This window comes from Rhinolophus sinicus, linkage group LG01 (genome assembly GCF_036562045.2).
Source record: "Rhinolophus sinicus isolate RSC01 linkage group LG01, ASM3656204v1, whole genome shotgun sequence".
Lineage (NCBI taxonomy): Eukaryota > Metazoa > Chordata > Mammalia > Chiroptera > Rhinolophidae > Rhinolophus > Rhinolophus sinicus.
In genome coordinates this window covers 154,358,664-154,384,023 of record NC_133751.1, presented here as the reverse complement: position 1 = coordinate 154,384,023, position 25,360 = coordinate 154,358,664, and the positions used below count along the sequence as shown (strand labels likewise).

Sequence of the window (25,360 nt, the reverse complement as noted above, 5' to 3'; positions counted from 1 at the left end):
AATTTTCACCCCGTGGTGCTATGTCATGTTTTGCTCTTTTTATAGAAAGAAATTCAAGCCATGAGTCAGTGCAGCCATCCCAACGTAGTGACTTATTACACCTCTTTTGTGGTAAAAGATGAACTTTGGCTGGTCATGAAATTACTAAGTGGAGGTAAGTGGATTTTGTCATTGTTGTGTGTTTATTTTCCTTTTGTGCGAGCCAGCATATTGAATAAGATTTCAGGTTTGATTCCCTCACTCCAGTATTTAAATGTTTTGCTTGGTTTATTATTTGCTTAAAGAATAAAGTCCGGGTTTCTTCACATTGATATTCAAAGCCTTTCATAATTCAGCTTAACGTTTAGAATATGTGTCTTCTTCTACTCCGGCCTTCTTGGTGTAGGTTTGACCCCTAAATACCTTCTGCACGCTGATGGCTCTGTGCCCAGTGCTGCTCCCCAGCCCTACATCTATCCTTTCTTCTTCACGCATTCAAGTCCTAAAAGGTCACCTCTCTGCGGCCACCCCTTACTCTCTTCCTCTTTAAACCCTTCATTTTTAGCATTATTCAAGTCCTTAACACATTGCAATATAATGAATTATTCCAGTACTGTTAATAAAAAGTTCTGTGGTGATGGATATGTTCTATAGCTGTGCTATCCAGTTTCTACTAGTTACATGTGGCTCTTCAGTACTTGACATGTGGCTAGGGTTACTGAGGGACTGAATTTCTATTCAATTTTAATTAGCTTACATTTAAATAACTCAGGTGGCTGGTGGCCACGGTGTTGGACAGTGCAGATTTCGGTTGTGGACTTCCTGACGAAAGCATCGTCTGCTGCACTTTAATTTATTGAACCTGGCATCCAGTGGGTGCTCAGTGAATGTTGTCTCAATTGAAACAGAGAGAAACTTTCTGCACGCTGGATTATTTGCTTGCAGTGTTGAGCAGAAGTGGCCCTATTTTAATCTTATGTTTGCACTTGGGAGGGAAAAGTGACTTTCCCTCACTAGCCTCAGATCACTGAAGTTATACCAGGCATGGACAATTTAATTTATAAGGTACTTTTGCATTTTTGTATTTTATTTCTTTTAATCCCTTAACAATATAAGGAATGAAAATGATAACCATTAACTTCACTGAACACTCACTCTGTGGCTGGATCCTATTCAGGAGATTTACTTAACCTTATTTCATTTAATGCGGACAACATCCTTGAAGGCAGGTGTCACCATCCTTGTTTCTCAGAAAGTACATCAAAGCTCAAGAAAGTTAAGCAGCTCGCCCAACATCACACACATAGTAACTGTTAGTGCTGGAATTTGTGACTGAGGGACCTGTGGACTTAAAAGCTATGCTATGCTGGACATATTATCACCTTCACTTTACAGACCCCAAAATTGAAGCTTAGAAATTCCGAGTGATTTCCTTCATAACATCTAGCATACCCACTTTTCTAGTGTGTTCTCTTTCCAGGGTATCACTCCCTAAATATCTGTCTTCCTGAGACATGAAGTGTAGTTTAGGAGCAGACGAGAACATTTTGCGGTGTCTGGACAAAGCCCAAACTGGCATAGCCAGAATTTATATTGTAGAGCCCATTTTTATCCGCAGACCCAGTTCCAGCTAAGGCTGAACCAGGGAGGCATTTAATTTTTTTCTTTTTAAAGAAACTATCTTGGATCAAGCAGAGGCCCAGAAATGAGATGACGAACACATTGTAATTGCCTTGAGTCTGCTTGTGTAGGTCGCAGTTGGGAGCCTGGGAGCCCTTGGTTCGGCTCTGTTCCCAGTCTTGTCAGTCCCATTAGTCATTGTTTCCTTGAGTGTCTACTTTGGTTTTTAATTAAAAAGGAAAAGAAAAAGGAAAGAAAAAGGCAAAAGGAAGTCAGTTGGAGCTGGACTGCAGTGTGGAGTGTCAGGCCTGCTTCTTGGTTCTGTGGAGGGTGTTAAGATGATCATCAGTAAGATGATCTTAACCTAGTCTCTTCTTGTGGGGGGTCCACCAAGTCTGAGAAATGCTGGTCACCTGGGACCCTGGATGTCCCCAAATACTTTGTTCAAACTGAGGATTTTATTTCCTGTCTTTATTTTTATCCCAATTAACCTTAATAGGAAATTTCATTGTCTTTTGAAAAGAATCCAGTTCAGTCTCCTGGGCCTTAGAAGATTTTAAACAGGTTTCCAGAGGGAAGGGGAATGTGGGCAGATGTGGACTCTTGCTTACTTTTCTTTCAGCAGGCCAGAAATACACACCGGGTATGGTATATCCTTATAAGATTAAAATAAAATGTTTTTGGAAGTATCATTTTCTAAATGATCCCCAAATTCTAGAGTCAATGAATACACAGATGTTTTGTGTCTCTCTGAGGTTAAAAAAATATGAATTTGTTTTCCTCTATATTTTATCACGTTAAATCTTTTAATGAGGGGTGGGTGGCTAGTCTGGTGTAGTAATATCTGATGGGGAAACTCAGTCCTCTTAGCTAATCGTAGAGAACGGGGGCGCCAAATTCAGGTTCTGAGGAAGCCATTTGTTAATTCTTCAGAAATGTCGAACCCCCACTCCCCCAGGTAATTATGGTTTTTAAAATGACCTGGAGGTTTGGAACATTAATTAATATGTGTCGAAACATGAATTCACAGTGCCAAGGATACTAATCTGTTTATAGTAACAAAGTACTACGTATGTATTTATTATAAAAGTCAGCATATTAAGCATCAGGTAAGTGAAAATAAAGGTTGCCTAGAGTCACAGGAAGGAATCTTCTGGTTGCAAGCAGGAGTCTAGAGCCAACCTACTTTTTTCCCTCCCCTCTCACCTGTGTTTCCGACGTTCCAGAGAGCTGTGCTGCTGGCTCTCAGCAGTTCACCTCTGTCTTTCTCTTTCCTGGCCTCCTTTTCCTTTCCTTTTCAGTTCGGACATCTTGAACCCTCTTTTGAGTCTGTACCTAATTTTCTGTCTAGAGCAAAGGGACTAACCGTGAATTGTCCCTCAACAGTCTTCTGGTTTCTGACCCAGAATCCTTCTCATTTAAACTGAAAGTATGCTCGCAAACTTGCATTTAGTGTTTCTGGTCATGGGCTGCCACATCATTGTTTGTGTGCCTTGGGAATATTTGTGTTAAATAAACAAACAACAACAATAAAAACATTTTGATGTTCTCATTTAGTTTTCTAAATAGGGAGTCCTATTCTGGAAAGGTAATGAAGGTGTTTCTCCAGTTTTTTTCAGTTTTTTTTGTCTGTCCACTTAGGTTCAATGTTGGATATCATAAAATACATCGTCAGCCGAGGAGAACATAAGAATGGAGTTCTGGAAGAGGCAATAATAGCAACAATTCTTAAAGAGGTTTTGGAAGGCTTAGACTATCTACACAGAAATGGTCAGATTCACAGGTACGACCTCTGCAGAGATGTTTAAATTCAACTGTTTGTCACTTTAATCCTAATTAGTAAAGAATATTAAGGAAACACAGATTGTAGGTAGGTAGATATTGACATTATGTCTAACTTAGGCTAAATCAATGGGAGAAATGTATGTAAGAAAGAAATAAGAGAATACATTTTAATGAATTATATCGCTATCCTCAGGATTGGTTTATTTGCTTTCACTGAAATAAAAGCAGAATATAAAAAGTACTGAGTGAACTCATTAAAAAAAATAGTTAGCATACAGCTCTTGAAATATGCTCATTTGAACTGGATAACATTTCTAATTTTCTTATGCGGGCAAGATTGTTCCAAGCATTGTAATATGTTGATTATCTTTGACATAGTGGTGAGAGGGGAGGAGGAGGCACTAATTTCATCTTTTTTTATAACATGAAATGCAAACTCTTTAGATAGCCAAGCAGCATAGACTATGAGCTCCTGAGGTTTCGAATGGGTGTTATTTCAGGTATGAGGAATAGTTGCAAGTAAATAACCCTTTACCAGTAATACCATATTGTAACTCTCCTATCTGGAACTATAAGTCAGCTATATGTTTAATGATATGTACTTTGTTTTTCAATAATTAGAAAAAATATTACTTTAGAAATCAAACTTGTAAGTTGTAAATTGTCATTTTTTTAAGTGTTAAGACTATTCAGCACACTTGTATATAGTGAAGATATATATTATAGAAAGTTATAATGAATATTTATAATCAGTGTCTCCTCAGAGGAGACACTGATCAAATCCGTTGTTTAAGAAGCCAATGGGATTAATTTGGAATTGCACCACAGACAATTTAAGTGGAAATAGAATAGCTTTACATAGGCTAGGCTTTAATTCTTGATAACATGATAGTATTGTGAGTACATGGACAATTTCTAACTCTGTAACAAAAAATAAAGAATCTACTCATTATTGATTTAATTAAATCTGGGTAACTATTTTAAATAAAATATTTGTTACTAAAATTCTAACGATCCCCCAAAAGCAAACTGCAAAATCACAATGTATCCTTATAACTTTTTAAATCTGTGATATAATTTTAGTACTCATAAAATAATAATTGTATCAAATAGCTGCATTATATGATATGTTTTAAAATCTCCCTGAATGAATTAATGCAATGTAATGTCTGTATTCCACAATTCATTCTCCATTTTTCTTTTTCTAATAGGGATTTGAAAGCTGGTAATATTCTTCTGGGTGAGGATGGTTCAGTGCAAATAGCAGGTATACCTGATAAAGATAAATAATTCTTTACTTATGTGCAGAAGTATTGCACTTTGAAGGAATGTAGAATTGTTCTGAGAAATGAATAAATGCATATAATCGGTTTTAAGAATGAACCTGGACTGATCTGTTATAAAATGTTTGGTTCTGAGGCCTAACATGTTTTTCTGTTGTTTTAATAAATCTTTGTTAGATCATCCTATAAATAATGCTATTTTAGAACATAGCCTTTTGATAAAGAACAATTTACTTTCAATTTTTATTCCCTACCTTTCAGATTAATAATGTTTATAGAACAGCAAGAAAAGTATTTTTGAGAGTTTTTTGATGCATTTGAAAGTTTAAAACATTGTACACACTAATTTAAAGCCTTTTATTTCTGAAGATGTGGCTAAAAGAATTGTGAGCTCTTAAAATCTAGGGTTTCCTTGTCTCTTAAATCTGACCCTACCTGGCTGTTCTTGACAGGTGGTAAGCATGCAGATGAGTAAATGTCCCCTGAGTGAATGCGTCAGACAAGGGCCTTGTATGTACAGAACCTCTCATTTTGTTATTGCTTCTAGCGTAACCTGAATGACCTGGGATAAAATGTAGCCCTATCCACACTGACTCTTGTTTTACTCCATTCCACGAAGGTCTGTCTCAGCAACCCTCTCAGCCATCACCGCTTTTGGCATTTTTGACTGGACAGTCCTTCCCTATACTGGACTGCCCCTCTTATTTCAGGGTGTTTAGGCTTCTGGCTCCAGGCATTAAATATTACTAGCAGCATCCTTGCGAGAATTATTGATCTGGCATCTGTTGAAGAATGTTGAAGTTTGCCCCAAGTGTTGAATCAGTCTAATATGCGTTTTTTTCTTTTTTTTGAGTTGGAGTGGAAGAGTCCTATTGTTTAGCTTAGGTTGAGGGTCTTCACATGAATTTAGTTATTAGATTAAAGTTGATCACAGTCCTTGATCCCTGTCTTGTTTCTAGACAAATCTGAGGGTCTGGGGTGATTATTAGAAATGCAAGAGTTTCAGCAGAAAACAAACACACGTCCAACACAAGGATAAGCCCGAGTCATCTTTTTGATTCATTGCTTGCCCCTCTTTGGTGCCAGAGAATGTGTTAGGTGATGCCCTGGCCCATATGACAAGCATGATGCTGATGTTAGGCTCTGTTTAGTTAGTTATGTACACTTACGGGGACTTGATTTTTATTTTTTTCAAAGGAGAGAAAAGATGTTTTGAAACTATAAAAGGGAAACTGAGAATTTGTTTCAAATCAAACTTTTCTTCCCTGAAGCACTAATAATGAAAGTGATATCTCTTATTAATAATCCTCCCCTTTAAAAAAGATGAATTTGGTCAAATACAGTCATTGGTTTAAGACCACTGGGGAGGCACTCTGTGTATCAGTTAAACGCGAAGGCTTTGAACTCAACCCAGCCTGATTTAATACCCATTGTGCAACTGGGGCAAGTGATTGCATCTCTAAGCCTCAGTGTCCCCGCCTGTGAGGTGGTGATGATATAATGCCGATCATTCAGGGAGACACAAATTTTCTGGGCAGCTTTGAAACTCAAGATTCAGGCTCCTGGAAGTGCATTGTGCTTCTGGGAGTTGCAGAGTGTTCTAGGTGGAGAGGAGACGTCAGTTTGAAATCAGGAAGTACTTCTATGTAAGCATTTTTGTTAAATTGTCTGAAAAAATCCTAGAAGAAAGAACCTGAATCTTTAGGACTACAATCAATTGAGACGACTTTTTAATTGTAAAGAAATGCACATATTTGTACCCAATTTTGTATTTGTAAGTTTGGTTTCTCTGTTTTAAAAAGGGTCTTCTAAATTGCATAAATTTCATGTTCACGAAACCTGGATCTACCCTTCCTTGTAGGGTTGTTACAATAAGTACATAAATGTGAGAAATGCTTAGTGCAAGCAAAAAAGTGGGCAATAGACAGGAACAGACAGTATAAGCTGACTTGTATTCATTGTTTGGGATAGCAGAAGATTGGAAACAACTTAGGTGTCCCAGTTAAATATGGTGTGTGGCGTATCTACATTATGGAATAATCTATGTTACAGAGGATGAAAAGCTATGCATGACATGAAAAAAATTGCCAGGCTGCTTGGTTAAGTGAATACAATAAGGTAGAATATAGTGTGTATAATATGCCACCTCTTGTGAAAGAAGTGAGGAGAAATAAGAATCTCTATACATTTGTACAAAGAAACACGAAAAGGATAGTGGTGGGGGGACCGCTTCGCGTATTCCTTTTATAACATCCTGAATTGTAAACCATGTACAAGTCTGACCTGGTGAAACAAATGAAAGGAAATGACTCAGGAAACTTAATGAACTCTCAGTAGTCAAAGCCATCTTTAAACCTCTTATGGTAAAAATTTTCAAACAGAGCCCAAAGTAGAGAGAAGATTGTATCCATCACTTCGCTTCAATAATTATCAGTCTTTGGCCATTCTTGATTCATGTGTATTTTTCCTCCTTACTTTGGTATTATTATTATTATTATTAATGCTAAATTTTGTTCTTGAGGCATCTAAGTTACTGCCTTATGTATGTGTATCTTGTCCTCACTCTAGGGAGTGTGTGTCCCTTATTCCACAGGCTAGGGGCAGTTTGAAAAAAAATACTTCAGCTAAAATAATACTAAAAAAATACTTCAACTAAACAAGTGACAACTGAAAGAATTTGTGGACCAAAGCTTCAAAGAGTCCATCACCAGAGTAATCAGTTTAGTTTAAGACAATACAAGCTCTGGGATCATCGTGCTTGGTTGCAATTCCCAGGTCACCACACGTGACCTTGGTCACGTTACCTAACCTCTTTAAGACTCAGTTTCCTTAAAGAGGAATGCAAATACAACCCACCTCATCATTTTTTTGTGAAATCAAATGAGGCCCTTTATATCCAGTGATCTTAACAAGGACTAGCATATAATAGGCACGTAGTAAATATCAATAGCTGCTGCTCCGCCGAGGCCGTTGCTGCTACTTCTAATACTAATACTGCTATTACTACCGTTACTACGACCAACAGGATCACACCAGCTCTCCCTGCCTGGAGATGATATGTCAAATTTGTCTTGTAAGAGATTCAGCTCTGAGGGGCTTTATGAGTTATGAAAAGGTAATGTTTGTTAATTATGGAACTTAGAAGTTGTCATTAATCTTGCTCTAAGCTGATAAGGAAGTACAACTCATTTTCTCTGTTTTGTGATAAAATGATCATTTCTCACTAAGAGGATCAAAATAGCAGTGAACTGCCCTTTGAAACCTGAAGGTGGGTCAACTCCTGCCTGATTCTGCCACTTAGTGCTCTGCCAGTCACCTCATCCCATTGTTCTTGTCAGATTAATGACCTGAGCTCCTCCTCTGTGCCTTCTGGAGCATTTATCCTTTCCTTTTTCTCAGTTAGGATCCCGTGAGGTAAGGTTTTCTTACTTTTTCTCTCCCTCTCAGGCCTGTGGGTTTTTTCCTCCCCGTGGGGGGTGGTGTCGAGTGTAACCGAGTACCACTTGCACTGTGGGGGCTGCTGGGTTCCAAAGGGCACATGCAGAAAGCCACCGCCTGGCTTGTGAGGATTAAGTGAGCCAGCGTGTAAAGTACTTAAAACAGTGCCTGGCACGTAGTGAGGACCTTGTGTAGAGCCACTCTGGCTTTCCTTTGGACCTTGTCTGTGTCTGTGACTTCCTGCTTATATAATAAATAACACAAACTGGAATTGCCATCGCCAGACGCATAATGGTGGGTTAACAGGCATTTAAATTGCAGTCTCTACATCTCTGGAGCTATAGCTTTCTAGAATTCACATTACATTTTCTCAATGTTCTCTGATCTCAGCACAACATTGAATTATACAGTATTTAAAACTTTTTTAGTTTTAAGTATAAAATAAGATTATTGCTTTAAGAAAATTTGGACTGTTTCCTTGAAACAGGTAGATGCTGCTGCCACTATCCCATTTTATTAGTTTGCCTCCTCGGCCAGGCAGTTGCCCACTGCCCAAACCACGACTAGGACCGGGAGTATCCGGGCCTTTTGCTGACCTCTTTATATGATGGGCGAAGTGGAGGAGGTGGGTAGGAGATTTGAAAGCAGAGACTCAACAGCAACAGCAGCGCCAGACCGTCTCTTTGTGTTGCTACCAATTATATTTAGACAAATAATACATTGCTTGCACTCAGACTACTTGTGCCCTCTTCCTCTTACATCTTCATGCTCTTTAGGCCTTGTTTTCTGAAATAAAAGTTAAGCAGGGGAAAAGTTTGCATTTGTTTCTTTGGATGTAATGTTTGTTTACCTTGAGAGTACTAGTATGAGCATTGTTTTTAAAAAGAGTATTTTTCCTATTCTAATAGAAAGCATAATTTTTATTTTAAAATAATCACTCACTCTACCGTGTGTGTGTGTGTGTGTGTGTGTGTGTGTGTGTATATATATTTTTTTTTTATTTATTTATCCCTCCTCAGAATTTTTTATTAGGAAAGTGAAAATTAAGGGGTCTGGTTTAGACCATGAAAAACGCTTGCCTTACTATGCAGCCAACAAGTGTGGCGAGTAAGGCTAATATACTTGATTCTATTTCCAACAGTACGCATTCCGGGGGAATTATATACATTTTTATTGATTGGGGATATAACATGAGTAACTAATATATACTGGTTGTTTCCTGTGTGCCAAGCCAGGTTCATGGGTTGAGTGTTTTGTGACTCATTCAAACCATCACCACAGCCTGATGTCGGGAAGATGTTATTTTTATGTCCATTTTCACAGACTAGAAGCTAAAGTTCAGAGAGGGGGAGGCAGTTGCCTAGGTCATACGTAGGCTAAGTGGTGGAGTCAGGCTTCAGATTTGGGCAGTCTGGCTCTAGAATCTGTGACCTCACATCTGTAGGATTTCCAGAAAGAGAAACCTACATCTGGATTGAAGTAAACTCCGTTTTTGGTGGAAGACCAATAGCAATCACTAGCTGTTCTACATCTTTACATAATATTCAGCATCTTTCCCCCCTTGCTTTTTCATGTGGAGGCACATAGGTCACTGGTAAGGTTTTAAAGGAGAGAAGCAATCACGTTAGGTGTCATTTGGTGCAGAATCACAGTAGTGACATCACGCTCTTTTCAGACTGGAGAACTTCAGGTTTGATGTAGTGAATGAAAACCTGAAGACTTTCCTCGGTTTGAAAAAAAATGCATCACTTTTTTTTTCCCCTGTGCTCAGATGACCTGTATGTATGACTTCCTGATAATAAACTTGGATAGGATACCTTGGTAAGTGTAATAGTTTTTACTGTGATATGAAATTGAAAGAGTGGCTGTTTGAATGTCATGCTGTTCCCACGGCCTAGCATTTTATTTTCCAGTTTCATGTTCTGTCATACTGTCAGGAAGAGCTTAGTGCTTTGTCTGGCAAGTGACTAAGCCTGTTTGTCCAGAATTAATGAGAGATGTTATTCTAAGCAAACGGAAAAATCATATAAAACAGGTCCCTTTGGGGTGGTCACCACAGATATATTTATCTTAGGGTTCTTTTAAATAGTGACCACTCTTAATGTACTTTAAAAATATAGATTTCAAAACACTTGTTTTCTAAGTAAGTCTTTTGAAGCATACTACTACCTTATATAAGGTAGAGGTCATGCTCATTTTCACTTACTTTTTTTGCCTTTTCTGTGTATGTGCATGTGTGAATGTCAATTTCCCACCCCAAGTTTTTCTAACAGAAATCAAATCTGGTACTGAGCTAAGGCAGTCTAGAATTCTAGAAAGTTATCACCACATCTGTCTCAGTGTATCTGAGGCTTAAGACCTAGGTTTTTCACTGTCCAAGACACATTGATATGACTTTGGGTAGTATCTTGGTTTTCTGGGAAGCAGATTATATCCTTAGTCAGCCTTTGAATACATTTTTAGCTTCAGTCTGTGTCTTGAACAACTGAAAACCCTATGACTAAAACTTCTGCCAGGAAAACATGCAACTAGATTTAACTTGCTTCCAGTATTCAGATGTTATTCTCAAGGAGCCAGACGGAGGTGTGCAAGGTGGTGGAGTGTTTATACCCATAACTGCTAGGTTCTTTTTGTTGCCTTTCTCTGTTCTTTGGCTCCAGTAAAGTATACTTGGATGGGAATAAAAGAGAGTAATCCTTGTGTTGTAGGGAAGACTGGCTGCTGCTTCAGGAGGTACTGTGGGCTCCCTGTGTGCACTCTGCTTAGTGTCGGAAGCTCTGAGAGCCCCTGAGGCCCCCAAATCAGGAAGTGATGGTGTCACTGAATGTACGAGTGCATAGGCTCTGACACCAGACTGCTGTGGCCCGCAGGCTGGCCCTGCTTCTTCTAACCCTGTAACCTCTCTGCACCTCACATTCCCCGTCTGTGCGATGGGAAAAAACTACAGTGCTAAAGGAGTTCATGCACATTCCAGTTTAGAATTAGGTCATAGTGCTTTTGTACTGAAATAGGGATGGTGCCCTTTCATTATTTTGGGTGTTGTAAGATCTCAAGGAAGTGATTCAGGAGGCCACGCTGTCAGCACCCCATGTGACCTCCTGCCGTGTCATTTTGCTCTCCCTCCTTCTTTACCCCACCGATTTTCCCAATATCACTGGAGTGAAAAATCTACAATGCAGATCTGACCGTACAATTCCCTGGCATGAGGTTTAAGACTTGCTGATGCAATCAAGCCCCAGCTCCTGCATAGGACATATGAAGGCCCTGCCCGTTTTTCCAGTCTCTTCTACCGGTGCTTTTTGCTTCACTTCTTCACGATCCCCCTTCTTTACCTGGCTCACTTCTCTGTCACGACTCAATTCAGGGCATTCTTTCCTTTCCGCACCCTTTCCTCTGCCACCCGCACCCTGTCTGCATCAAGCCCCTTACCCTAGTGGCTTGAAAGTCCACTGCTTTACACACTCCAGCTGGAAGGCCTGTGCCATGGAGCTGAAATTGGGCCCCTGCATCCCCCTCTGCCTTCCCGACTGTGTACTTATGCCAGTGGTAGAAAGTCCGTGCTGTTCATCTCAACACCCCCCAGCAGTGCCTGACACATGGCAGGTGTTCAGGGACTTTTGGTCAGTGTGGTCTGAACTGCCTGACTCTCCAGGCTGTGTACGTGCACGCGCCTGGTGGGGGTAGGTGGTGTGTATGCAAGGTATAGCTGAAAGCTCAAACATAAGAAGAGAGCAGCTTAACAGAGAGGAAGGCGAACGTATTTAAAATATTGAGGTATGCATACCAGTGCATAGTTTTAAGGCTAAACGTAGTTTTTTTAAACAAACATTTTCAGCTCTGATTTTAGGCAGCTGGCCTTAGCCAGCTGACAATGAAGCGATTAATAATGCTAAGGGAGAGCGAAGCAGAGCACACCAATTAAGAGACATTGGGTACACTCAACATAGAGTACAAGTGCAAATTAACATCTTCGGGGGCTGTAAAGTGTTTTATAGTGAGCCAAAAATGTAGGGTTTGAGTTTCAGGAAGTTTATAATTATGTGAATTATCGTTCAACAAGCTATGCCAAAATTCTCGTATACTTTTTTTTTTTTTTTTTGGTTTAAGTAAATAAAGACCGCAAATTAATGTGACCCTCTGAATTTTGGGGTCTTGATAAAAATGGTAACATTTGTGAAACCTCTGGCATGAACAGAGCATGCGGTCAGTTCTGGAAGCTTAGTTTTCCGTTCCATGTGTACACCACTGGGGGGAAATACTTGGGGACATTTTAAGCAGCTTCCCATCCTTTAACAGCTGCTAGCAGTTGTTTGAGCACCGGCTTTAGGAAGTCTTACTGGGTGAACCCAGTTGGGGAGAATCACTTTGCTCTGCCCTCCCGCTGGAATTTTTCCTCAGCTGTGTGTGTATAGCTGCGCGGGGGACAGGGCTGAACTTCAAGGAAGAGTGTCTAGGAGGGCCTGAGACAGATGGCCTCCTTTCTTCTCTCCCACCCCTCCCTCCCTCTCGGCCTTCCTTTCTTCCATTCTGCTTTTAAGGGCCTTCTGTGTCATTATTAAATTAAATTTTATGTATTCCCCAGAAGCTGTTAAGGCCCAGAAAAACAAGAGTTTTTAGATTGAGAGCAGAGCCATTCAAGTCAGTTCTTTGCTGGATCTTTTTTTTTTTTTTTTTTTTTTTCATTTATTTTTCTGTTTCCCAGAACCTCCATTTGTTATGACAAAAAAAAAAATGGTCCTTCCCTGGTAAAAAGGCAAACATTAGGTGTTTGGGTTCAATGCATCTTAAGTGGTTAGCTGACATATTTACTGAACATTTACTATGTTCCAGGTACAGTCCTCTGATTTGATAACAGTGGTAAGCAATGCAGACATTGTGTCTACTGTCAGGGAGTTTACAGTTCAGGTGAAAGTTAGCTATAGAATTTCCAAAATTTATAGGCAGAGAAAAATTCATATACTTGAGGAATCTAAGTTAGCCTTATTAGGTCTAGTTTAATAGGTTGTTCTGGGGATAAATCTTAAATATGTGTTGTAAATATGAATGATTCAGGAATAGTTGTTTTTGATTAATAACATCTTGTTAGTTACTGCATATATTGTAAGTATATTAGAGAGTTTTAGAAAATTTAAATAGAGTTAAATGTATTTATACTCTATGGAGTATAGTTTAACACTGATTTTACAGAGTACACTTGAGGACTGCAGTAGCCAGGATTATGTAGCCCCCTTGGTCACTGACCTTACCCTATGCCCTCTATCAAGTTCATTGCTGGTCATGTATCACCTGTAAAATGGTGTTGCTGGGTTCAAGTTTCCTTTCAACTCGCTCGACTGTGTAACTGCCGTACAAAAGAAATCTATAACCTGTAGACCCCCCAGCAAACTTCCCTTCTCACAGTCTTCCCACTTCTTTTAATGGCAGTTCCATCATTCTATTGATTAGGCCAGAAATCTGGGGTTCCTTGAGCCTTCCCTTTCTCTTCTACCCTAAGTTCTGTCCAATCTGTCTGCAAATCCTATTGTTAAGGACGTCACCCACCTTCCCCTGCTGTCGTCCTGCTCCATCAGCTCTTGCCTGGATTCTTATGGTTGCCTCCTAAGAGGTGCTCTTCTTCTGCCCTTCCCCTCTGTGCTCAGTCTCTCCATAAGACCCAGAGTGATACTGTTGAACTGAATTAAAGGCTTGTATCATGCCTTTGCTCAAAACCCTCCAGTGCCTTCCCATTTCAAAATGAAGTCAAAATCCTTATGGTGGCCCACCAGGCCTTAAAAAGCTGGCTCCTCATTATCTTGTTGACCTAATTTCTTGCTTTTGTCTCTCCCTTACTCCACTCAAACCAAACTGACCTCCTTGCCATGCATGCTCCTGCCTCAGAACCTTTGCATTGTCTGCTGTTCTATCTGGAATACTCTTTTCAGTACCGCAGTAAGATTCTCGGCTCAAATGTCACATCAGTGAGGCTTCTGTGGCCATCCTATGGTAAATCGTAGCCCCCCCACTCCCTCCCTTGATCTATTTTTCTTTATTGTATGCATCAGTGTACTCTATATTAGTGGTTCTCAAGGCGTGATCCTAGGTCAGCAGCATCACCATCACCTTGGGAACTTGATTAAATACAAATTCTTGTGCTTTTTCACCCCCAGACCTGCTGAATCAGAAACCCTCAAGGTAGGACCCAGCAATCTGTATTTTAAGAAGCCCTCTAGTGATTGTGAGGCACACTGAAGTCTGAAAACCACTGCTGTATATTATATTTCATAATTTTATTTATTATCTGTATTTGCCTCTCCGTCCCACCCTCGCCCCAATTTAAAGTCCAGCTTCTTGAAGTCAGGGGTTTCTACTCTATAGTCCCAGTGTTTAGAACTGGAAATGACACTGAATGAGAGCTCAGTAAAGAGTTGCTGAATGAATTAATGAACATAAGACTATGTAGTGAATTTAGATGAAAAGGATACCGAGCAACAGAGTTTAATATATGAGCCTCATATTTTAGTGACTTTTCAGTGTTAGGAGTTTTAAATGTCAGGTTTTCTTTGTCACAGATTAAAAAATCTGTAGATTCTTTGACGGTTGTATTAGCCTCAACTCATCCTTCTCAAAACTTGGTGGAAATTATGTAAATTGTTGCTTTAAATACTGGAATTGTCCTATTTTAATTACCTCCCTTAGAGGGACCATCTCTTTAAAACTGTATAGATGGGTCATTCTGATTTATCGGAAGCTTCTGATAATAAAGGTAGTTGAGTGGAGATTTGTATGAAAAAGACCACCTGCAGGTAGATGAATATTGCATTGGAAATTTAGACTTATTCATATTTGATCTAAGTTACTTGTGCTCATCTTTGTGGATATGGCCCGTGAGGAAGCCCCCGTTGACTGCAGAGCATGCCTTTGACTTGGGAAATAACACCTGTATAATATGCTTACCTAGTGCTCTCCTTACAATAGCCCTATCAATTCAGCTGAGCAGGTCGGTTCAGATGAGGGGACTGAGGGCTGCTGAGCGACTGGGGACTTGGTTAAGGTCATTCTGAAGGTTGTAAAAGCAGATCACTCTGAAATCTCCTGACGTCACTTTCGGTCCTTGGCTCACTTCCTTGTCATTTATGCCCCTCCACCCCCACCCTGCCCTCTTGCCTCTTAACTCTATGCCTTTCACAGTTCAGCTGCCCTGGGACTCAGTGTTTTTCAGCTGCAAAATGAGGAAGCTTGACAAGACTTTCTCCAAGACGTATCTTGCATCAAAATATTCTGAGTGTCCCTTCATTAGCCTTAGTCACTAAGATATTCTCCATCCTATTTGAAAGCATTCAGATCACATGATGGTCTTGGGCATGGAGGGGAGAGTAAGCCAAGTAATCTGTCCTTTGGTTTCTTTTACCAGAGCAACTTTACAAATATCCTTCCTGCCTCCCACGGGGAAGCCAGGGAAGAATGAATTTGTGATTTGGGGATTAGCTGTGGTTTTCCTTTGTTCACTGTAATGACCGTGTTTGATAGACAGTTGACCACTAGTGAGTTCTTGGTCATTTCTGTCATTGGACTTGAGAAGAAAGCTGGTTCTTGCCTGGTCCCTTCAGCCCAGCCGGCCTGGAATTACCGCTCCATCCTTCCTGGCCCCTCTCCCTTCTGGGTGTGGCTGCTGGCTGCACTTCTCACTGGAAATACACCTGCTTTGGGGAAGGATTCTGTGACTCTTACTTAAATGGGCATGTTCTCTGCAATTTGCTGGTATCTTAAACTAGTGCTCTACTTCACCCTGTGTCTAATTGTCGGCATTAGTCAGCTGAACTGTGCACCAAATGTGAATTGACACCAACCTCCACTTATTCTTCTGTCTCTGTCTTTTTTAAGCCTGTGCTGTCTTGATGGTGTGAACGGTTCAGTAATTGGGGAGGGAGTGGCAGCTTGTAGAGCCTTGGCATTTTTACCAAGAATCTTCCTGTTGAATTTTTCTTGTAATTTGTCTACGTCATTGTAAATTGATGTCGATGGCATGTACAAAGTGCAAGCCCAGTTCTAAGGATTTCTCCCTTATGAGGAGAAATATGGCATATTTGAAGGAAACCAGTTGATGGCAATTTCGAGAGTCTACCCCCATGAGCCATGGGACAGTTTGCTTCTTTGTGTTTCTTTTATTTTGAAAGGTGAGACTCTACTTTTAGGGAATAAGAAGATGATGTCTTCTGATTTCTTCTTTTGCTGTCAGAAAAGACTATGAAATTGTCATTCTCTGATGTTCCAAAGAAGGTCAGGACTACCTCTCTCTCATTAATAGATGGGGAAGTGAATTTGTATAGAGCAGCTGAGAAGTGATTCTCTAGGGCCCAGACTTTGGAAATATGGCAGATTGTGTTTTCTGACCGTGAATGCATCACACCGTGCTGTGGGTGGCTGGGGGCTGCAGCCTGGAGAGCCAAATGAAGTTCTTAATCACCATTTGCTTGCAAGAAGGAATAAGTGGAATTGAAAACCAGGAATCTGACTGGGGGCAAAGGAGACTGGGTGAAGAGCAAGGGTTTCAGAAAATTCTTTTTTCTGTCTGACTCCTCTTGGGGTCCACCCCTCCTGAGCGGGACAGGTTTTGTGTGCCAATCCATAGTGAAGCAGTGTATGATTGATTACTAATCGTAGATAAGATGGCTACACATTTATTGTTGACTTGCTTAAAAGATGAGTTGATTCAGTGATTCAATATTATTATATTATTCACTTTAATAATATAATGATATAACCTGTACACAGCTGCGTTTCAGAAGTTCTCATGAGTGGGTGCGAAAGGACTATTGTTATAAACATCTGAGAATGATGCTTTCCACAGTTGATCTTCTCTGTGCCCTCGTACCTCCAGTGAGCAGTGAGCAGTAATGGACTGTTTATAAGTATTATGATTATCAATTATTTTCATGTACTGAAAAAAGAATTTGTATAAATAGGAGTGTTCCCATAGTTGTACACCATGTATGTGAATTTGTTTCTCTTGTTTGACAATTAGAGTCACTGAGTCAGACAGTTTTATGTAGATGTGGTTTTCATTTTTAGTACAGTCGTCCCTCCTTATCCATGGGGGATATGTCCCAAGACGCCCAGTGGATGTCTGAAACAATGGATAGTACTGAACCCAATACATACTATGTTTTTCCCCCCATACATACGTACATATGATAAAGTTTAAACTACTCTTGCACTTTGGGGCCATTATTAAGTAAAATAAGGGTTACTTGAACACAAGCACTGCGATACCATGACGCCAGTCTGATACCTGAGATGGCTACTAAGTGACTATCGATGGGGAGCATGTACAGTGCAGATATGCTGGGCAAAGGGCTGAGCCACGTCCTGGGAGGGACAGAGCGGGATGGTGAGAGATTCTGTCATACTACTCAGACCAGTGTGTAATTTGACTCACGAATTGTTTATTTCTGGAATTTTCTATTTAATATTTTCAGATCATGGTTGATTGAAATCAGTTACCTCAGGTAACTGAAACCATATAAAGCGAAATCTGGGATGGGGGGGGGACTACTTACCCATGTACTTATTGGCCATGAGCTACATGAATGTGCACTAAACATTTTTCCCGGTACTCTCTTCCTACTACTGTGGTTCTCTTCATCTCAGAGATGCAAGAGGGAAGCTGTGGATGGGCCGTACTTTGAGGTCTTCCATGCACACTGAATCGTGCCATAGCACCTGGTAGGAAGACAGTACTCCCGAGCAGTGCTTCTCCAGCTCGCGCATCGAATCAGCTAGAGATCTTGCTACAATGCAGATTCTGGTTCAGTGGGACTAGGGTGGGACCCAAAAGTCTGCATTTCTTAGCGGCTCCCAGATGATGCTGATGATTCTGGTCTGGGGACCCCACTTTGAGTGGCAAGGGTTTAGACTAGAATGTTGTAGATACGTCTCTCCTATTTCTTTAGAAGTGTATTGTTCTGTTTCTGGAACGTTTATGTAAGCAACGCCTCAAACAGAAACTATTGGCAAAAAAGTGAATTGGACTCTTCTTGCACTATGATTTTCCCCCTTGAGATGCCTGTGCATTTATTTGTTTGATTTTGCCCCTGGCATTAAAAGCCACGCTTAATATCGGAGCTGTTTAAAATGGCAAAATTGCACTGTGTGCTGAATTGCTGATTTTTTACCAACTCCTTTTGGAGGTTGCAACAGCTTTGGCCTCTGATGCAATGGTTAACACTTAGCAGTCAGGAAGTATGACTAAACATTGCTGAGCTGGGGAAAGATGGGGCTGTAAGAGTTAAGAAGCCTTTGGGTATAAATACTAGAGTGCTTGACTGGCAGGTGATTAAGCAATGCAGACCTTTAATTATCGCCCATAACAGAAGTCTGGGGCATTTATTGCCAAGGTTGGTGCAGAAACACAGGGATATCAGAGAGGTCATGGGTTCTTTCCTACTTCCTGATCTGTGCCTCAGTCATGTCAAGTAGCACATGTCCCCATGTGATGCTCTTGCTGCCAGCATCACATCCTCACATGACAGTGCCCCAAACAGGACAAGGGAGAAGGGAGCAGAGGAACCTTGTAGATTGTTTCTTATATCCAGGTGGAAAATTTCCCAAAAGAGCCTGCACCCTATTTCCCTTATCTCATGAGCCAGAACTGGGGCAGACCTTCAGACCATTCACTCATGGGAGAAACCAACCACCTTGATTGGCTTAGATCAGTGTGATTAATTCCCTGAGGCCTGCAAACAGAAGCAGGATTCTGGTAGAGAAGAACAGGATATTGTATTGAGTAGGCAACCAACTGTGTGGTACAAGGACTAATATGGAAAACCTGCCCTATGTATCCTCAGCTCCCCATTTTATAGCTTGTGAAACTTGCTCCAAAAAGTTAAGTAAATCAGCAGGGAGTGTAATTGGCATCAAACGCCGGCCTGTTTGATTCCAGAGTGCTTCTTGGGGTGGAAATGCAGCTCCTTCCTACTCACTGCGTCCCCCCTCGCTGCCTCTCCTCTTCCTTTCAGTTTCAGGGATTGGTGGTGGGATCCCCACTGGGAAAGATCAGGACCCCATGGTATATGCCTCTGCACAGGGGCTATACATCTCACACCAAGGCTGTCACTGCTTGGTCTCCTGATAGTTATGCTCACAGTCACGATGCAATGAAATCTCACTATTAGACTAATTAGAAAACTGCTTCCATGAGCAGAGTGGCATTATTTGAAGAGGAAAGGAGCCCAGTGAGTGTTGGCAGCTGCTGTCCTACATGTTGCCACATCCTGACTTGGCTCCTTGGGCTCTAAGGCCCTGCTTCTTGCTCTGCGTTTGCTGAGTTCCACTGAGCACGGGACAGGTACCCCGAGGCGTGGCATCCACCTGGAGGACTTGATGTGTCTGTCCCTCCTGCCACCTCCGAACTCTGCTGCACCGAGCTCTCCCCTGCCTCGGTTTGCAGGAATTTCCAGCAGACGCAAGGGACAGCCCTCCCCGTTTCTACTCAGACTCTTCTTGCTCAGAGGTCTGATGACACTATGAAGATGGCAAAGCTCCAGGGGAGTGAGGAGTTGTTCCTACTTAATTTATAAACAAAAACAAACAGAAAACCTGGTAGCAAAGGCTGGGTTTGATTGTACATTAAAAAAATAAAATTGAGAAATGGTGATTTGATCAGTTAAAGAAGCTCAAAGCACTCCGCTAACGGATGCGATAACTGGGTAATCATTGCAGTGAGAAGGAAACCACCGGAGGCCTGTTGGCTTCCATATATGTGACAAATCATGGCCAGGGATGGGCTGCCTTGTTGTTCTTCAAGAGCCGTGTGGGGAGAGAGAGTTTGACCAGAGAGTGCTATGATCAGAACTGCACTTTATGAAGATTAATCTGGATGGAATAAGGAGTCTGGATTGCAGTTGGAAGAGGCATGCCTCTGATTCTGTGACTGAGGAAGCCTTGACTTTCCCTGGTCTGCATTTTCTTTCTCTCACCGAGAGAATGAAGGCGTTGGGAGGGCATCTAGGACTTCCCAGCAAATAGAAGATTTATATGTTTAGTTCTGAGGATAGTATATTGATCCTCTTAGCATATTTGTTCCATTCATGCTGTCTCGCTCATGTAATCATCACTGTTAAAATGAATATTTTCCCATGTTAGCTCTTACCAAAAGGGCAAGATCGTGTCCAAATCAAAGCTCTATAAGCCCCATGGTATGCATACCCACGGCATTTAGACGCTGTTGTACACACCCCATGCTTGCTCAGGGTGAGTCGAGTGCTGACACACATTGTACTATAAAAAACAACATAAAAAGAACAAAATACATTGTTTAAAACAAAATAAATTTCCATAGTTTTTTCCTAACAGAATTAAGAAAATATACCATTATCACATAGTTTGCATAATTTAAATAATAATGTACTTCTTTACATGCTTCTTTGCTCATCCAACATTGGTGATATAACATTTTAAGGAAACCTGTGGGACTCATAAAAACTAGGTGCTGGTAGCCCTGAAAATGTTCCTGAGTGTTTAGAAGTACAGTTCAGTTTTGCCAGTAAAGTCTTGAGAGTCACTTATGAGGAAAAAAACACACAAACAAACAAAAAAACTGGGACTCAAACCAAATTATGAAGGGATTGTTTTTTGATGATATAAATATGACATTTAAGATTAACGAGAGAACCTCAAACTAGTTTTTCTGTGTTGGGTAATCATAACTTGATCTTTACTCAGGGAAGAGCTTAGGAGCTGTGGAGGATTAACCCCATTATTCCATTTTGCATTTCCTTTTCAGTACAGAAAAATACACTGACTTTTTCCAAGGAGGAGACTGAGGCTAAAGTGGCTAACTCCTCTGTGAAGGACTGTGGGTTTTATTCCGACCCTCAGTAACTCGCTGTGTGGTTTTTGGCAAGTCGTTTCATCTCCCCCCCCCCCCCTTTTTCAATTCCAACATCCGCGCAGTCATATTTTCTTAAGAATTTGTCTATCCATTTCCAGGGTCCCTATTCAAACAGAGGCCCTATTGATTTTACTCCTGGGCTGTAGCTGTGATCTTGCCGTCCGCTAGTCTTCCTCCTTTCCTGAACACTTCTGCACCATTACTTTCCCCCAATTTTCCTCTTCACTAGAGAGAGAGCAACAGTAGTCCAGGGTGTTAATGGGAACTGCACTTTAGGAAGATTAACTTGGATGGAATAAGGAGTCTGGATTGCAGTTGGAAGAGGCATGTCTCTGATTCTGTGACTGCAGAAGCCTTGACTTTCCCTGGTCTGCGTTTTCCTTCTCTCACCGAGAAAATGAGGGGGTAGGGAGGGCATCTAGGACTTCCCAGCAGACAGAAGGTTGACACGTTTAGTTCTGAGTGCAACGTCCCATACTCGGTACTCAGGACTCGTGTGGTTGAGCTTCTTAACAGTTTCAAGTGCTTCCTTGCTTTTCTAGATCGTGGCCTCTGGGGAAGAGGCTGCTGCCAGCAAGGAACTCCCAGAAGCCCCTGCAGCTGTGGTGGCTCCCGGTGCCCCAGCCCCAGCCCCAACCAGCCACTTGGATATCTGAAGGGATCAGTATCTGCTGTAACCCAATCTGAATACATTTTAGGGAGCTCTCAACTATCAACTGTTGAGTTGACTCAAGCCAGTTTTTTTCATGTACAGCTCAGATTCCTTGTCACAGTTATTAGTAGATGTTGTAGATGTTTGAGGTAGGTCGGGGTTGGCTGCCCAGCCACAACATTCCCAGGATATAAGGAAGTCAAGTTTGAGACCAAATTTTGCCAGTCATTAACCAGCAAACCCCTAATGAAGTCTCCAGGTTTGTTCTGTAAACTCAAAGAAATCCCTGCTCTCTGTGCTGCGAGGTGAATGCAAGCTTCACTGGGAGGGAGCAGACACACCAAATGGCAGATGCAGTTTTCCTGTACACTTGTCCTTGGCATCTAGAAGCTAACGGGATAGACACAAAACTGGTTAGGGATTTAGCTTACACGTGGGCATCGCTGGATTCTTTCTTTCTATTCATGCGGGAGTGGGGAGTATATCTAAAATATTTTAGCTACTCTGTGTGCTAATCACCTTTACTTTCACCATTGAAAGCCCGTTTCTAATATGCATCATGCCTGTCAACAGGTGACTCTTTTCCTGGGTAACAGCCCCTTTGGGGCATTCACCTGGCCCATACTTATCTATACTTAGATACAGAGAACAGAAATACTTCCAGCAGCTGCCTCTGGCATCTTGGGTCAGAACGCCAGTTGACTACCTGGGTTGTCGTGTCACAATAATATCGCATAGTATATGTCAAAGTATTTTAGGTAAATTTTAAACCTCATGACAACACAGTTGGCAGACTGGTTTTGCAGGCTAAATCAGGCAGGCGGACTTGCTTTATTTTGCTTTTCCACTTTAGAAAAAATGAATTTATTGCAGCCACAGCAACAACACCAAAAAAAGGTTTTACATTAAGATCTTGATGTTTGGCTTTCTCTGAGAAACGTGGGACATCTGCAACACCAGATCTGTCTTCTCTATGGCAACTTTTCTTTTCCAGCTGAATAGCGGAAGACAGCTTTAGGCCCCGGGTGGGAGGGCATGGAGAACGGGCTCCTGGGAAGGGCCTAGCACTTCCTCATGTCTCCCTGTGCTGAGACGAAGTACCAGGTGCCCTTAATCATTGAGCTCGTGCTGTTGTTTATTAGAGCCCCCTACCTTTTATATTCTTGCCTGGCTCCTGTAGATACTTGAGTTTTTGACCCTTGCAACTGTCAGTTTTTCTTGTTGGCTCAACACTGTGCTTTACTCATGCTGTTTCTTTGGAATGTCACTTCCTTTTAGGCTTGCCTGTCCAAATCCTAACTTTGTCTTCAAGGCCAAGTCCAAGACCCACTTGGATGCAGTCTCTCAGGGCTGTTACTGTCCTACCTCCTCTGTTTCTACACAGACAGCATGCTGTAGCATTTGATTTTACACATTGTTTATTGTTTCAGATCTTCTCCCTCCTAGATGGTAATATTCTTAAGGTCAGGAAACATATCTTTCTCATATTTTATATTTACCAGCCTAGTTACCTCATTTTTTTTTAAATTGGGGAATATTGGGGAACAGTGTGTTTCTTCTGGGCCCATCAGCTCCAAGTCGTTGTCCTTTAATCTAGTTGTGGAGGATGCAGCTCAGCTCCAAGTCCAGTCGCCGTTTTCAATCTTTGGTTGCAGGGCACACAGCCCACCATCCCATGTGGGAATCGAACCAGCAGCCCTGTTGTTCAGAGCTCACGCTCTAACCAACTGAGCCATCTGGCCACCCCCATTTACCTCGTTTTTTAAAAGGCAGAGAACAGTAGCTTATTGATCTACCTAACAGTTATTGTAAAGCAGACATGGTGAAAAGAAGTAGGAAAGTGTTATAAATATGCAAGTAATGTAAACATAGGCGTAACCAAGAAGCCTGACAAGGAAACAGAGGCCCAGAAAGGTTAAGTCCTTGCTGGGTCACACGGTTGGGGAATAATCTAGCCTTGTCTAACCACTGTGATGTCTATCCTTGCCAGTTAGGGCTGTGCTGTTTCCTAGAGGATGTGCCACTCTCCAAATCAGGTAGCTACACTGCACAACCCTGCAGATCCTTCTTAAGGCTTAATATTCACATATCGAAATAAGACAAGTCCCAAAGTTACTTCAATAGTACACCACAAATTAGGCAAAGGAGATGGTGGATGCATATCAAACTAACCACACCTTGGCACAAAGAGGACTGTGAAAAAGCCCCAAGGCACCAAAAGTCAGGATGCCAAAGGTGCTTTTGTCATTAATGAGGACAAGCAGAATGTCCTCTGCTGATGACCATACACTTAGTGGAGGGAGCAATGGGGACTAGACTGGACAATGACAGAGCATTGGAGCAAAGGCAGCATTGGTGAGGGCAAGCAAGGATGGTGATGGACTCGGGGGGGAAAGGGAAGCAGTTGAGCAGGGCAGAAGCTCAAGGTCTGTATCTGTGAGTCGTGGTAGATGAGGCAGGAGAGGAAAGGCAGACCGATTTGCATGTTGTGCTAGAGGATTTTGACTTATCTCTGAGAAGCAGGTGCCTTTAAAGGCTTTTTAGGAGTCAGGTCTGGTAGCTGGAGCATGGCTCTGGGGAAAGCAGGGAGGTAGTGACTTCAGAGGCTGCACAGGAATCTTGGCTTAACCCAAGGCAGGGGCCGTGGGGATGGAGAGAAGTGGACAGATTCAAAAGACATGAGAGCTTTTCAAAAGCTACCAGGATGACAGTATTCTTTCTAGGGTGAGATGCAGTTATTCCTGGAGACAGGAAGATGGGCTGGCTAACTTTATGTGTAGCCTTTGATCCCATGTTTCCAGAGAAATGTTCATGGTTTCCGACTCCAGTGTATCTGGCTCCATGCCCTTTGGCTGTATAAGATGTACCCCTTGGGAAACAAGGACGCTTTTCACTATTCTGCTCCGCCACCTTCTCACTGTCATATGTAAGCTGTCTCCACAGAATACACCGATTTTCCTGTTTACACAAGCGCACTATGTACTTAGGTCAAAATGTTCTATTTCTCAGTACATATAAGTCTTCCTGTATACACATTAGCCATAAATAGGAGCAAATTGTGCATTTATTCTGTAGTTGTAAGGGTGAGTAGATGTTAAGATGGGTGTTTTCTGCTTATGGAATTTTTGTTTTGAGCTTTAAAGATGTTTAACCATTTGTTTATGACTTTAAAGTGAGTGTTCTAAGTGGAGGCTATGAATAAATATGTGAATCATGAAAGATACATTGAAGAGGTATTGTCAGTAATGAATTGTTGCTATACACTTTCTCAGCTATTTTGCAGCTTTAAAAAGGTCTAATGTAACCAGATGTTATTTTTAAGGAATTGAAAAAATCTAATATTAAATATGGATTTTTTATCTGGATTGTATTTTTTAGGAAGAGACTTTGGGTTTGCTTCAACTGCATTTAAAATAATCTATTTGTCCTTAAAGCAACTTTTACCCTTATCTTTAATTATTTACAGATATGTATTTATATAATATGATCATGTTACAAAATTATTTTAATAAAAATGGAATGTCGGATTTATTGTTGAACTCCTTTTCAGAAATATAAATTAAGTTGAAAGTAATATTTTTGAAAGCCATATCATATTGTCCTTTCCCCAGCCAAACAAATGCTTCAATTCATCTAGCTCTTGTTAAGAATGAATTTTATCTCCTTCTCCCTTCAGGAGACTGGCTCCTGGGTTCCAGAGATTTTTTTCTCAAGGCTTCATTTTTCTGACCACAG

The 25,360-nt window shown here is 41.2% G+C and overlaps 1 protein-coding gene across 4 annotated transcripts in view; it reads left to right on the top strand.

Moving 5' to 3' along the window:
- The window catches only part of STK39 (serine/threonine kinase 39), a 281,554-nt gene that overhangs the window by 71,241 nt on the left and 184,953 nt on the right, over positions 1-25,360 (top strand). For all 4 annotated transcript variants that reach the window (XM_074337417.1, XM_074337430.1, XM_074337427.1 and 1 more), the window contains exons 3-5: positions 46-154; positions 3,241-3,382; positions 4,596-4,651. In XM_074337417.1, the coding sequence (XP_074193518.1) occupies positions 46-154; positions 3,241-3,382; positions 4,596-4,651 (307 nt within the window). The remainder of the gene's footprint in view (positions 1-45; positions 155-3,240; positions 3,383-4,595; positions 4,652-25,360) is intronic.